The 12,638-nt window shown below is 45.9% G+C and overlaps 1 protein-coding gene and 1 non-coding gene across 2 annotated transcripts in view; both read left to right on the plus strand.

The window, feature by feature from the left end:
* PLEKHA7 (pleckstrin homology domain containing A7) overlaps positions 1 to 12,638 on the plus strand; it is a 213,415-nt gene that overhangs the window by 123,648 nt on the left and 77,129 nt on the right. Inside the window, exon 3 of the mRNA XM_045895292.3 lies at positions 511 to 594. Coding sequence (XP_045751248.1) covers positions 511 to 594 — 84 coding nt within the window. The remainder of the gene's footprint in view (positions 1 to 510; positions 595 to 12,638) is intronic.
* On the plus strand, positions 12,251 to 12,323 carry TRNAK-UUU (transfer RNA lysine (anticodon UUU)). Its single transcript has one exon. It is a non-coding gene; the product is annotated as a tRNA-Lys (tRNA).

The following is a 12,638-nucleotide window of genomic DNA, read 5'->3' on the forward strand; positions in this document are numbered from 1 at the left end:
CATTTATATCCCATCATTGAAGTGAAGGCATTCTGTAGTAGGGAGAAGAATTTTAAGAAGATAGATTTTTCTGGGTGGGTGGTTAATTCTTGGAATTCTTTCCCTGGTTCATGGTTTTGGGAAGCTGTTGAAAGTGCTGTCTGCTTTGCTTCATTCTTGTTTTAGCTCGTGCCATCTTAAGTAACTTGTTGCTGAGCGGTTCAGTCTGTCCGTACTTCACGGAATGTCTCGAAGATGCAGTGTTCTCTTGCAGCCAAGACTTTCTGAGAATTAAAATCCCTGTGTCTTAGGTGGGCTTGGGCACCTGAGCTGAAAGTTCTTTTTTTTTTAAATGCAGCTGGGTCCTGACAGATGAAATGCATCTCTGAATAAAAGGCCCACTCTCTCACCCTGGGAGGAATGTGTGAGGATCAGGGGTCCTCAGACATTACTGACCTGTTGTTGTGTCTGCAAGCCTTTCCATTCCCATGACTTCTCATTCATTATCTCTCTCTCTCTCTCTCTCTTTAGCCATAACCAACAGACCACAGCATTCAGGCATCCTGTGAGTGGGCAGTTTTCTCCAGAAAATAGCGAATTTATTCTTCAAGAAGAGTAAGTACTTCTATGTGTTCTCCTTTTCCAAGCAGAGTTTGGGAGCTTAAAGGCATTGGCTCAAAACAGAGCTTGTTGGACTATTTTCTCTCCTAGATAGAGGGACTTGGAGTGGGTTGGTTGATTCAAAGTGGAATGCAAGAATTTTGTTTTTCAATCCCTGGACTCCTCTCAGTGGGAAGATGCAGAAGTGTGGAGATGACGGGTCTGTGCCATGATTGGTACTGTCAGAGCCTCTTGCAAACTTCCTTTCCCCTAAACGACCCCCCTCCCTACAGTATCATCTAACACACTGCCTGTACTCTTAAGAGGACCCACTCATCTGGAGCTAAATGGCCTTAAATCACACCAAACTGAACCAGCCTTCCAAGGAAGCCTCAAATAAGAGTCTAAGGCCATGGCTTCGAAGGGAGGAGGGCTGTGGCACCCATTGTCCCTGAACATCTAGAGTTCTTTCTGCTTGTTTTTTCTGATGTGGGGACTTTCTTGCTCCTCAGTCTGATTTCAGCAGGGCCACTGGGGTGCTCAGAGGTAGGTTCTATCACCCAGGGCTCATCTCCTTAAAAATGCATATACAGCCCAAGCAGGATGTGTACTTCTCCCAAAAATGAAGGCAGAGAAATGTATGCAAGTGTCTGTTTCCTTTTGCTCATCTGAGACACTTCTGTTTGAAGTAAGTAATTCTGTTTGTGAAATTAATAGAGATGTTGGCTTTTTCTCTCCTTCATATCATTTTTCTGTTCAATCATCTGGACCAAATATGATCTGAAAATAAATAATCAGTATTTATATTTTTATAGCATTTCCCTCCCTCAGTACTTACACTTTTAAACTTTCGATTATGGGAAATTTCAAACCTATACAAAAGGAGAGAGATAAAGTAATTAAGTCTAATGTATTCATCTCCCATCTTCAACAATTTCCAAAACATGGCTGATTTTATTTCATCTGTAGCGTCCCTCTCACCGCTTAGATTATTTTGAAGCAAATTCCAAACATCATTTTGTTCCTACAGTATTTTCAGTTTAGAATCATTATCTTTCAGGGGCACCTGGGTGGCTCAGTTGGTTAAGCGACTGCCTTCGGCTCAGGTCATGATCCTGGAGTCCTGGGATCGAGTCCCGCATCGGGCTCCCTGCTCAGCAGGGAGTCTGCTTCTCCCTCTCCCGTTCCCCCTCTTGTGCTCTTTCTCTCTCTCACTCTCTCTCTCAAATAAATAAATAAAATCTTTAAAAAAAAAAAAAGAATCATTATCTTTCAGAACTTTTTTTTTTTTTTCCAGAACTTTTAAAACTAGAAATCTGTAATAATGATCCTGACATTCGTTGCCCGTTTACCTTTGCTGGGGGTTTTACATGCATATCTCATGTAACACAACAAACCTGAGAAGTAGACCATTATCACCGTTTTAGAGATGAAGACACCAAGACTCAAAGAAGCAAGGTCACTTGTTCAAAGTTGCATGGCTGCAAGTAGAAAAAGCCAGGGTGTCACTCCTGCTTGATCTTTTCAGTCAGGGCTAACCCTTGCTACTAGTGAGAGGCTGCTTGCTAAATTCTTTGGATGCTCATGGCTCATGGGTCATGATGCCAGACTGGGGTTGGGGGTCTGACTTTGAAAGCATCGGTACTATTAGGAAGTAGATGGGAGGTAAAGATTGTCTTGTCTCCTACATTGAGACAGAACTGCTATGTAAAGACAGAGCCAGAATGTGGATTCTCTACATTCCAACTTGGAATGAGCATGTTTAAAGAATCCTGAAGGTCAGAAGCTCTTAGGAGGTCAGAGAGTTTAGCCCCTTTCCTAAGGCATCCTAGAGACACGGCTGCCTGTCATTTTTAAAGGTCTGGATGGAGAATCCATTAGAACACCTAGTTTAGGAAATTACCAACTTTAATAAAAGCTTCTAGAGAAATTCAGACTTCCCATCACTAAACACCCTTGTCTTATACACACCTCCTTTCCCTCGCTATTAAGACTTTGTCCCTGGCTACTTCTGAGAAGGTAGCCTCTTTTATCCTCCCAAAATATCTCTGTAGCTAATCTCAGTTCCGTCCAGTTTCCAAGAAAAAACTTTTTTTTCAAGGGTCACTTTTCCCCTCTAGATCACATTTTCTGGATGTCGTAAGGACTGCTGGCTTGTCTCAGGTGGTGGGTGCAATGTCGGGTGACCAGACGTTCCTTGAAGCAGGCAGAATGTACTTTAGGCATTGAGAGGAGGGGAGGATTCCTATGAACTGATGTGGTGATCCCTGCATTTACTCTTTAAATACTAAGTGCCTCTGTTGTGTCAGGGGCATGCCAGAGTCTGCAGTTACAGCAGCAGGTAAGACAAATATAGTCCTGTCTGTGAAGAGTTGATAGTAGAGTGGGGAAGACAAGTAAACAAGAGATCACAAATGTGATAACTCTTCTTGGTAGAAAAAACCTAGGGTTCAATGGGAGTTGATAAAAGAGGGTTCTAACCTGGCTTAGGGATTGTGGGAGGCCTCTCCATCCACGGAAGGGATGCTGTTTAAATTGAGACCTGTCCGGTCACAGTGCCCCAATCTGGGCAACGACCTAGAGGAGAAAGACGGTAGAGCATGGGGGATCTATGCCAGTTGAGTTAGAATGAAAAATGAAACACACCAGGTGGACTCTGGAGGTAAAACTGGACTTGGGAGGTAAAATTGACAGGACTTAATAATTGATTGGCTGTGATGGGGATGAAAGAGAGGGAAGACTTTCTTGAAGTGTCTGGCTCTAAATTGGAGGAAGGGGGGATTTAGATAAGTGAAGATAAGTGTGCATGTGTGTGCGCAGGTCATTCACAGCTGAGGGAAGTGTGACTGGCCTTGGTGGGGTCAGAGGCCAAGAGGGACTGACTTATAGCCGAGGTTTGCAAAGGGGAGTGAGGAGATAAGGTTGGAGAGGGAATTGCAGCCAGTTATCTAAATTGCTTCTTCCTGAAATACACCCAGATTTACCCCTGGTGGAATTTTGGAGGGTGTGTGAGGCATGATTTCACCTCACAGAACCCCAGTTTTTTAAAAATGTGCCAACAACGGGCACCTGGGCGGCTCAGTTGATTAAGTGTCTGCCTTTGGCTTGGGTCATGATCTCAGGGTCCTAGGATCGAGCCCCACATGGGGCTGTCTGCTCAGCGGGGAGTCTGCTTCTCCCTCTCACTCTCCCTCTGTGTGCGTGCTCGCTCGCTCTCTCTCTCATTCTCTCGCTGTTTCAAATAAATAAATAAAATCTTTAAGAAGTGCCAACAGATAAGATTCCTGTTTTGTTCCCTTAGAGGAGCTTAATTTTGTTGTGTAGTGTGTTACTTGGTGAGGAAAAAGGACTGAGATAGCCATTTGTGTGTCCTTTACACATCAGCTCTCCGATTAATGTGGTGGATGGAAAACTGGCTCTTTCCTTTTTCTTCTCTGAGTATCTGTTGAGGCCACATGGACTCCTCTTGCCAGAGCCTCCACCTGAGGTTCTTGAAGTGAATCCTTCCATAGCAGTGGTTTTCAGTGTGGTCTCTGAACCAGCATCACCTGGGAACCTCTTAGAAATGCAGATTCTTAAACCCCGTCCCAGACCTACTAAATCAGAGACTCTGGAGGTAGTACTCCGTAGCCTGTATTTTAAAGGCTTCAGGTGGTTCTAATTCAGGTAAAGTTTAAAAACCACGGATTTAGACAACTTGCTATTTTCATCCCTCCTAAATTACTCCTAGATTCTTCCTTTCATCCTTAAATCTCCTCCAGATACCCATTGTTCTCTGTGCTGTGTTGCCAATCTTAGATGTATTTAGTCAAATAATCTTGGGCTCCTTCTTTTGTGGGGGGGGGGAAAAAAAACCAAACCAGTCTCCGTGGTGGCTTCCTTGAGAGCATTACTGTGTGGACAGATAACACATCTACCCCATTGTTGGCAGGTGGGGCTTACCTGAGCTGCTTGGTGTAACAGGTGTATGCCCACCCAAAGATGACTTCCCACCTTACAGATTGGAAGCATGGAGAAGAGAAATGATGTGAAAGCTATGATCAGTGGGTCCAGAGGACGTGAGCTCTGAGTATTTTAGTTTCTGTGTCAGTAATACAGAATCAGCCAGGATAAGCTAGGGTCTGCTGTGGTAACAATAACAAACAAAATCTCAGTGACATAAAAGAATTAAGGTTTATTTCTCACCTTTTTTTTTTTTTTTAAGATTTGTTTATTTATTTGAGAGAGAGAGAGAGAGAGAGACAGTGCTCGGGGAGGGGCAGGAGAGGGAGAGAAGCAGACTCCACTAAGCGTGGAGCCTGATGCGGGGCTCAATCTCATTACCCTGAGATCATGACTTGTGCTGATATCAAGAGTCAGATGCTTAACCAACTGAGCCACGCAGGCGCCCCTATTTCTCACTTTTGCTCCATGTCCATCATAGGTCACCTGAGGAATTTTGTTCTGTCGTTTTTATTGAGGGATGCTCCATCTCTGTGCTTCCATGATGGCCAAAGCCAAGAAAAAGGGAACTTAGTGAATTGTGCATTGTGCTTTCACTCACACTTCATTGGCTAAAGCAAGTCACATGACCTCCCCTAACTTCCCGGGGCCAGGGAAGTGCATTTCTACCATGCACCTGGGAAGATGATCCAAAATACTTGTTGGCCAGCACTAATGACTATACTTAATAATCCACAGTCCAGATTTATTAAGGGAAGTAGGACCTTTTGAGTCTATCACTGACAAGCTGCTTTTGCTCCTATGATTAGAGGATTTGATTTCTCATTTCACCTTTTCTGTTAACACGATCTAGTTCTTTGTCAGAACCGTCAAGGCAGGTGGGTATCAGTCAGCAGGTCCTACAGCCTTGTCCCCAGGGCACACCTCTGTACACCCAGGCCAAGAGGCCTGTGGAAATCCCACTTGGAAGAGCTAATGTAAGTTCAGGCTGCATTAATAAAAGTACACTATGTAGAGAAAGGAGGATAATAGTTCTGGTATATCATGGTGTTTGTGGACTACTTCATTCATTCATTCCAAGTTTATGGAGCATCAAGGGCATGCCAAGCCCCAAATACTTTGATCTGGGTACTAAGTTTCAAGAGGAATATTGAGCAATTGAGATTGCTCTGGAGTGGGGGACCATTATGGTGAGGGGTCTGGAAACACTGTCCTGTGACCTTCACGTTTAGTCTGCAGGAGAGAAGATGGAGGAGGATGTGCTGTAAGTCTTCAAGAAGGGCTGGCAGGCGGAAGTGGGCTATGTTTTTTGTGTGGCCGCCAAGGCAGGCATCAGGTCAATGAGTAAAAGTTCTAGGCCAGCAAATTTTAGCTCAGTTCATAATTTTCTAGGAAAGAGATTCCTGACATCCCTTGTTTTGGGATCTAGAATTTCATCTTTAATTAAATTAAGTAATCTACCTCCTAGAATAAGAGTTGGCTTTTTCCATTAATAAATAATATTATTATTTTTTATTTATTATTTTATTTATTATTTTTATAGTGAACATTTAGAGCCCTTACTATTTATTACCAGGTACTTTTCTAAATGGTTTACATTTATTCATTTTTTAAAAGATTTTATTTATTTATTTGAGAGAGAGAGAGCATGAGCAGAGGGAAAGGGCAGAGGGAGAGGGAGACGCAGGCTCCCCACTGAGCAGGGAGCCTGACATGGGGCTCGATCCCAGGACCCCGGGATCATGACCTGAGCCGAAGGCAGACGCTTAACCTCTGAGCCACCCAGGCGCCCCAGTGGTTTACATTTATTAATTTAATTCCCACAACGGTCTTATGAGGAAGATAACATTATGGTTATGGATACTGAGGCACACAGAGGTGAAAAGACTTGCCACAAGTCACACAGCTAGTAAGTGGCAGTTAGGATTTGAATCCAGATAGTCTGGTTCTAGATGCTGTGCCTCCAACCATTCCAGCTCTGCCTCTCATTAGAGTGGTCTTCGAGAGACAGTCCTCTTCCTTGGCTGTCCTTAGGTGTTAATGTGCCAATGAAGTAGGCTAGAGATTTTTATTGTATCTGCAGTAATGAAATTTGATCTAATAACTTCATTCTTGCGTGAAAGATGCCAAGCCTTCTTAGTAGTCTTTTCTCCAAAAAATGTTCTCAAGCTTTTCTACAGAGCCTCGTTTCCAGTGATTGGGTCATTTGAGCTCCTCCTTTTCAGCCTCTTTTCCTGATTCTCTGTGATTTTCTTGAATTGGGAGCTTGTGGTTTGCCTTTGTGGCTTAATGGGCCACCCATAGGGGCCCTCCTAAAGAGATAACCTTGGCACGAGGAACTTCCAGGCTGTGGTTCTGGTGGTTGGGGCTACGCACAGGAGCATTTTCTCCTCAGAGCGGGCTGTCCAGGAAGCCGCTGACGGACGCCTCCGCAGCTCTCTGGGAAGAGGAGAGAAAAGCATTCCGGAGCCGTGACGCTGGTAGCTGACTGACAGCTGGCTCTGTACACTGATCCCCAGGCTCTGTCAAGCATTTGATGTTGAGGTGGGGCCTAGTTGAGAGAGAGTATGTGCTCTGGAAGTTCAGAAGCCTGCTGCTGTGCTCAGAAGCCAGCTGTAAGGCACCCCAAATCTCCTAGATTCCCTAACCTGGAGGGGACCCTTTCCTGGCCTGCCTCTCCCTGCATCCTCGTGAGGTTAGCTTGCTCTTTCCATTGGAGTCTGAGCAGCCCCCTGTTTTCTCATTGGATTGTTTGGAAAAGAACTGTAAGTTGGAATTGCCTGGAATGTCATGAGTGGTGTTTGGAGAATACCACTTAAAAAAGATATCTTGCTGAAGGTAAGAATTACCTTCCTGACCTTTGACTTCTTCATTTTGACGAGGCAGGGCACAAGACTCTCCAAGGCATATGCAGATTATGGGCCTGGGGGTGGGCTCTCTCCTGCTGCTAGGAGACCGGGGGCTGACTTGTGCTCCTCCTGCAGTTCCAAGTTGGTAAGCAGTGAGAGACGAAGAGCACAGAATGGGGATGGGGGTACACGACAACTCCGAGCCGGGACTGCGAGGCTGATAGAACCAGCACCTTGTCTCTCCAGCCTGGCAGTCTTGGGCTAGCTTTGCCTGTTGCATTTGGTTGCCATGGCAGCAGAAAAACGAGGAAAAAGGGAAACATCTGGCAAGCAGATGCAGAAACTTGACTGTTCAGTTTTCCTTACTGGTCTAGGAGACGGCATTTGTGACGGTCACAGGTAGGGAAGAGGTGGTGCCGACGTCGGCAGTTCATTCAAACCCCTGGGTGTTGACTTGGCTCTGGCGTTGGTGTCTCCAAGGGCACTGGGGGTGCGGCCGTTGCCACGCAGCCCTCACGTCTCGGGCTCTGTCTTTGTGGGGTGAAGATGCTGCAGTGATGGCTCTTCTGTGTGTGGAAGGGAAGCTGCTGCTTGCAGTCATTTTGTTTCTTCCTGGGACTTCCCCTCTAGTCCTCCTCTTTTCCCTCCCTGGTCTGGGAAGCACCCCCCCTCATCTCCATTAGAAAGGGCTGTTTTCTAGTAGGGGAGTGGCTGCCTGGTAAGCCAGGGGGAGCTGAGAGGCTAGAGGAGGACTTGCCAGTGGCTCGAGTTAGCATTGTAGCATCTCTGAAATAGCAAAGCAGAGGTGGAAGGAACAGTAGAGGTCAAGGTCTGGTTTTTCCCCAGCACAGACTGAGGCACGGGGCGTGGACAGAGGACAGCGGAAGAGACTGGTCCAAGGTCATACGGCTGAGGACTCTGGCCGAGTTCAGAGCAGTGCTTGGGTTTTGGGGCCGGGGAGGGGAGCCCATGGGGCTCACTGGGCTGTTTTCATGCCAGGTGAGGGGTGCTCTTTAGGCTGGTTTCCAGCTCCTGAGGTGGCTTGGGGCGAGGAACTGGAGCCTGTGTTCCAGAGCGGAGTTGGGGGGAGGGGAAGGAACACGGGAAGCCACAGCTGAGTAACAAGGCCACACTTGCTGAATGAAGACCGTGGTGTCAGACAGCCTCCCCCCGGGGTGTTGGGAGTATACAGTGAGCGTTGGCGGTCTGTCTGTGTGGTGCTCTTTCTCTGAGAAGAGGGGGTGTGGAAGTGTCTGCCTGCTTGGGACAAGAACTTTCTTTTATTCCTGCTTTTCGTTGTGCATTGCTTTTCCCGAACCCCTTAGGTGGTGGGTGTGAGCACTTTAAAAAATTTGCTGGTAGTTAGCGAGCACGCCTCTTCTCATACACCCTCCTCTCATAACATTAGTTCTTGCTGAGCTCTCTGTGTAGAACCCTTGAGGACAGAACATGAATTTGGGGGCCTATTTTTCCAGGAATTGATGGGATACAAGCGACATCTAATGATGGCTTCTCAGTAGGGGATTCCCAACTCCCCATAGCTTTCTTTCCTTTTTTTTTTTTTTTAAGATTTTATTTATTTATTTATTTATTTATTTATTTATTTATTTATTTATTTGAGAGAGAGAGAGAGAGAACGCTCGCACACATGAGAGGGGGGAGGGTCAGAGGGAGAAGCAGATTCCCTGCTGAGCTCTGGGGAGCCTGATGCGGGGACTCAATCCCAGGACTCCAGGATCATGACTTGAGCTGAAGGCAGATGCTTAACCAACTGAGCCACCCAGGCACCTCCCCCCCCCCCCCCCTCCCGCCATAGCTTTCTAACCTCCTGGGGAAAGAATAGGAGTCCTGTCCCCCAGCCACAGGTTTATTACTCTTTAAAGGAGCCCCACCTAGATAAGGTGCTTATAGGGGTGTTTCTAGGAAATGATTTGTTTAGAAGTTAATTGTTTGGCACCTTGAGCTTTCTGGAGAGAAGCGCCTTGGAAATAAAAATAGAGTATACCTGAGATTTGAATTCTGGGGTCTCCACTGGTAACAGCCACAACAGTGCTTTCCATTTAATGCAATGTGTCATGGTTTTCAAAAGGTCATTAGAATCCACACAACCACCTTGTGAGATGACAGTAGTTTTTACCCCATTTTGCAAAAATGGAAACAGTGTGCCTTGTGGAGGTGTGAGTAAGCTGCGAGTTTTGTTGAGGCCCAGTTATTCCAGTTTTCTGGTTGTTCCACCCCTCAGGATCCTCTTGGTTTGGGGATGGGGCTTGGGGCTGAGAAGAACAGCAATAGCCTGCTTCTGTCACACCTTGGAACTTGCCATGGGATGGTGTCTCTGTGGCAGAGCCCAAGTTTTGGAGTCTAGCTTCTGTCTCGGACAAGTCATTCATCTCACTTAGCCTCAGTTTTCTCATCTACAAAATGGATATGGTAAAGCTGGCTTTTCAGGGTTAAGTGAGATAATGCAAGCTAAGTGCCTGGCATGCAGTAGGTGCTGGACAAGTCCAGCCCAAGCCCTCTGCTTGCTTGACCTTGTGTACCTACCCTACGGGTTGCTGATTCTTGGCTTGGTGACCTACCTATTAAGACAGCAGTAGGGTAGGGAAGGGTGTTGCTGTGATCCCACTTGAGCTTGCTCTTGTTCATGATGTTGACCGAGAGGCATCTGGGGATCCCAGTAACCAAACTCACCTAAATTCAGACCCAACAGAAAAAAATGACTTCTGAATTTATAACCTCCCTCTTACCACACTGTCGGTGTTATATGCATTTGCTCCTGGGTGTGTAGGTAGCAGAAGCAGTTCCTTTTATAGAGAGGGAAATTGAGGGACAGAGAAAGTGATTTCCTGTCCAGGCTCACTTGACACTTCCTTCAGGAAGTTTAGGATGAAAGCACTTTCCTGCTGGGCTTCTCCAGACTGATTTTTGTCTAGTCCTAACTTCTTTTGTTCATTTCAGCTGGGAGGCAGTTGAGTTAAAACTCTAGCTCACTGTTGTGAACTTCAGCCCACACCCCTCCAGCAAAATAATCAGCATTCATGTAGCCCAAGCCAAGGAAAGAGACGTCTTTGTTCAGATCGTCCCACTGTACTTTGGGAATCCAGAAACCTGGCAAACAGGCTTTTAAGTTAATAGATTTTATTTAATGACACCAAGAGTCAGCCTTCCCATAACGTGTGCAGGTGTTTTGGTCTCCTCTCTTGGGAATCTGTGTGACTCATGTGCCTGAGGGCATGCTGTTAACTGAACCACCTTTCACAGCTGCTCAGCTCAGGGGCAGGGCCCTTCTCTGGGGGGAGAGGACGGATCTTGAGTGAAACCTGTCGGGGTATACCTCAGTCTGAGGACTTGAGGAAAGTCAGTCTCTGCCCCACCAGACTCTTAAGTGGGAAACACGCCTCTAAGATGATTCTTTCAGTATTGTCTCACTTCAGGAGGCTGTACACATCACACCATTGTTCAAAACAGTGTGATAAACGACCTCCAGAACTTTCCATCCGAGCCAGCCTTTCAGCCAAGTAAGGAAATTTTTTTTTAATTTTTTAAATTTATTTTTATTTATTTTTAAAGATTTTATTTATTTATTTGAGAGAGAGAGAGAGAGAATGAGAGACAGAGAGCATGAGAGGGAGGAGGGTCAGAGGGAGAAGCAGACTCCCTGCCAAGCAGGGAGCCCGATGCGGAACTCGATCCCGGGACTCCAGGATCATGACCTGAGCTGAAGGCAGTCGCTTAACCAACTGAGCCACCCAGGCGCCCGAAAATTGTTTTTGAGACGTTTTTCTTTTTTTAGGTTGTGGGGGCAAGAGGAGGGGCAGATGGAGAAAGAGAGAGAGAGATTTTTAAGCAGGCTCCATGCCCAGTGCAGAGCCGGACATGGGGCTCTATCTCAGGACCCCGAGGTCATGACCTGAGCTGAAATCAAGAGTAGGACACTTAACTGACTGAGCCACCCAGACACCCTGAAACTTTTTTATATCCTTAGTTTTGGGGTACCAAATGGTGTCCCAAGCATGACCACCACCTGTTGTTGTTGTTGTTGTTTAAACTAGTTGTAATTACAGATGACTAGTTATTTCCCAAAGTCGTATTTACCCTTGGGAGACCTAGGAGATCATTACCCTTATTGAGGAGATTCAGAGGAACATCCTCTGAAGGCAGATCTTGTCACTCGGCTGAGTGGGTAGCCATGTGCACTTTGTTCTTTCAAAGAGCCAGGTCAGGGACTGCCAGGTAGAGGTTGAAACTGTTGTTTGAGTTGGGAGCTGTCCCTGCCCATGGAGAGCCCTGATGAAGACCTTCACTGTTTATAGAGACAACACGGTCTCTTCTCTGGGGCAGATATAGTTTGGGCTTTAGTCATATTACCTGATAAGCCAGCTGTCTCTGGGTGTGGCTGAGCAGAGGTCTCTGAAGAATGAAGAATGGAATTGTCTTCATGTTTTTCTTTCTTCTCCTCTTGTACTCTGCCCCCCCCCCCCCGCAACCACTGTGTTCCACTGTCCCTCACTGATGTTCAGTGTTGGGACCACAACCAGTTCTGCTCCAGATGAAATCTTTTCATAATTGGCTCCCTAGGTGGTATCTATACCGTCTTTCTTCACCCATCCGAGGCTGTAGGACAGTACTGTTGTCTGGAGGAGCTCCCTGGCCGGCCAGCATCCCCAAATGAGGTGGGGACATGGGGCTAGAAAGCAGGAGGTGATTAAAGTCAGAGCTCGAGTTTGTAAGGTACAGAAAGGGTGCAAGTGGCCATCTATACTGGATCTTCTGGGCCAGTCACACATCCAAATAGCCTTTTCTTTGTCCCACAGAAGAGAAACAGCATATCAAGTTGATGGAATGTGATGTGGTCATTTAAAGTGATGTGGATGTGGGGTGTCTGGCTGGCTCAGTTGGTGGAGCGTGTGACTTTTGATCACAGGGTTGTGAGTTCAAGCCTCATGTTGGGCATAGAGCTTACTTAAAAAGAAATAAAAATAAAGAAATAAAATGATGTGACTGTGTTTAAAATAATGGAGAAAATGTTTAACTTACATTAAGCTTTAAAAAATCAAAATGCAGAATCATAAACACAGTATGATGACAGTTACATAAAAACAAAAAAAAGCACTCTTTTCCCCCCACCACCCCCAAAGCCAGACATACAAAAAAGAATGGAAGTATATATACCAAGTGTTAAAAATGGTTTTCCTTTGGGTAGCAAGACTGTGATAATTTTTTTCTTTTCCTTTTAGCTTTTTAAAAAATATTTCCCAAATATTCTAT

Source organism: Mirounga angustirostris, unplaced genomic scaffold (assembly GCF_029215605.1).
Source record: "Mirounga angustirostris isolate CCGP_5_RB_7025 unplaced genomic scaffold, mMirAng1.0.hap1 SCAF_13, whole genome shotgun sequence".
NCBI classification, from domain to species: domain Eukaryota; kingdom Metazoa; phylum Chordata; class Mammalia; order Carnivora; family Phocidae; genus Mirounga; species Mirounga angustirostris.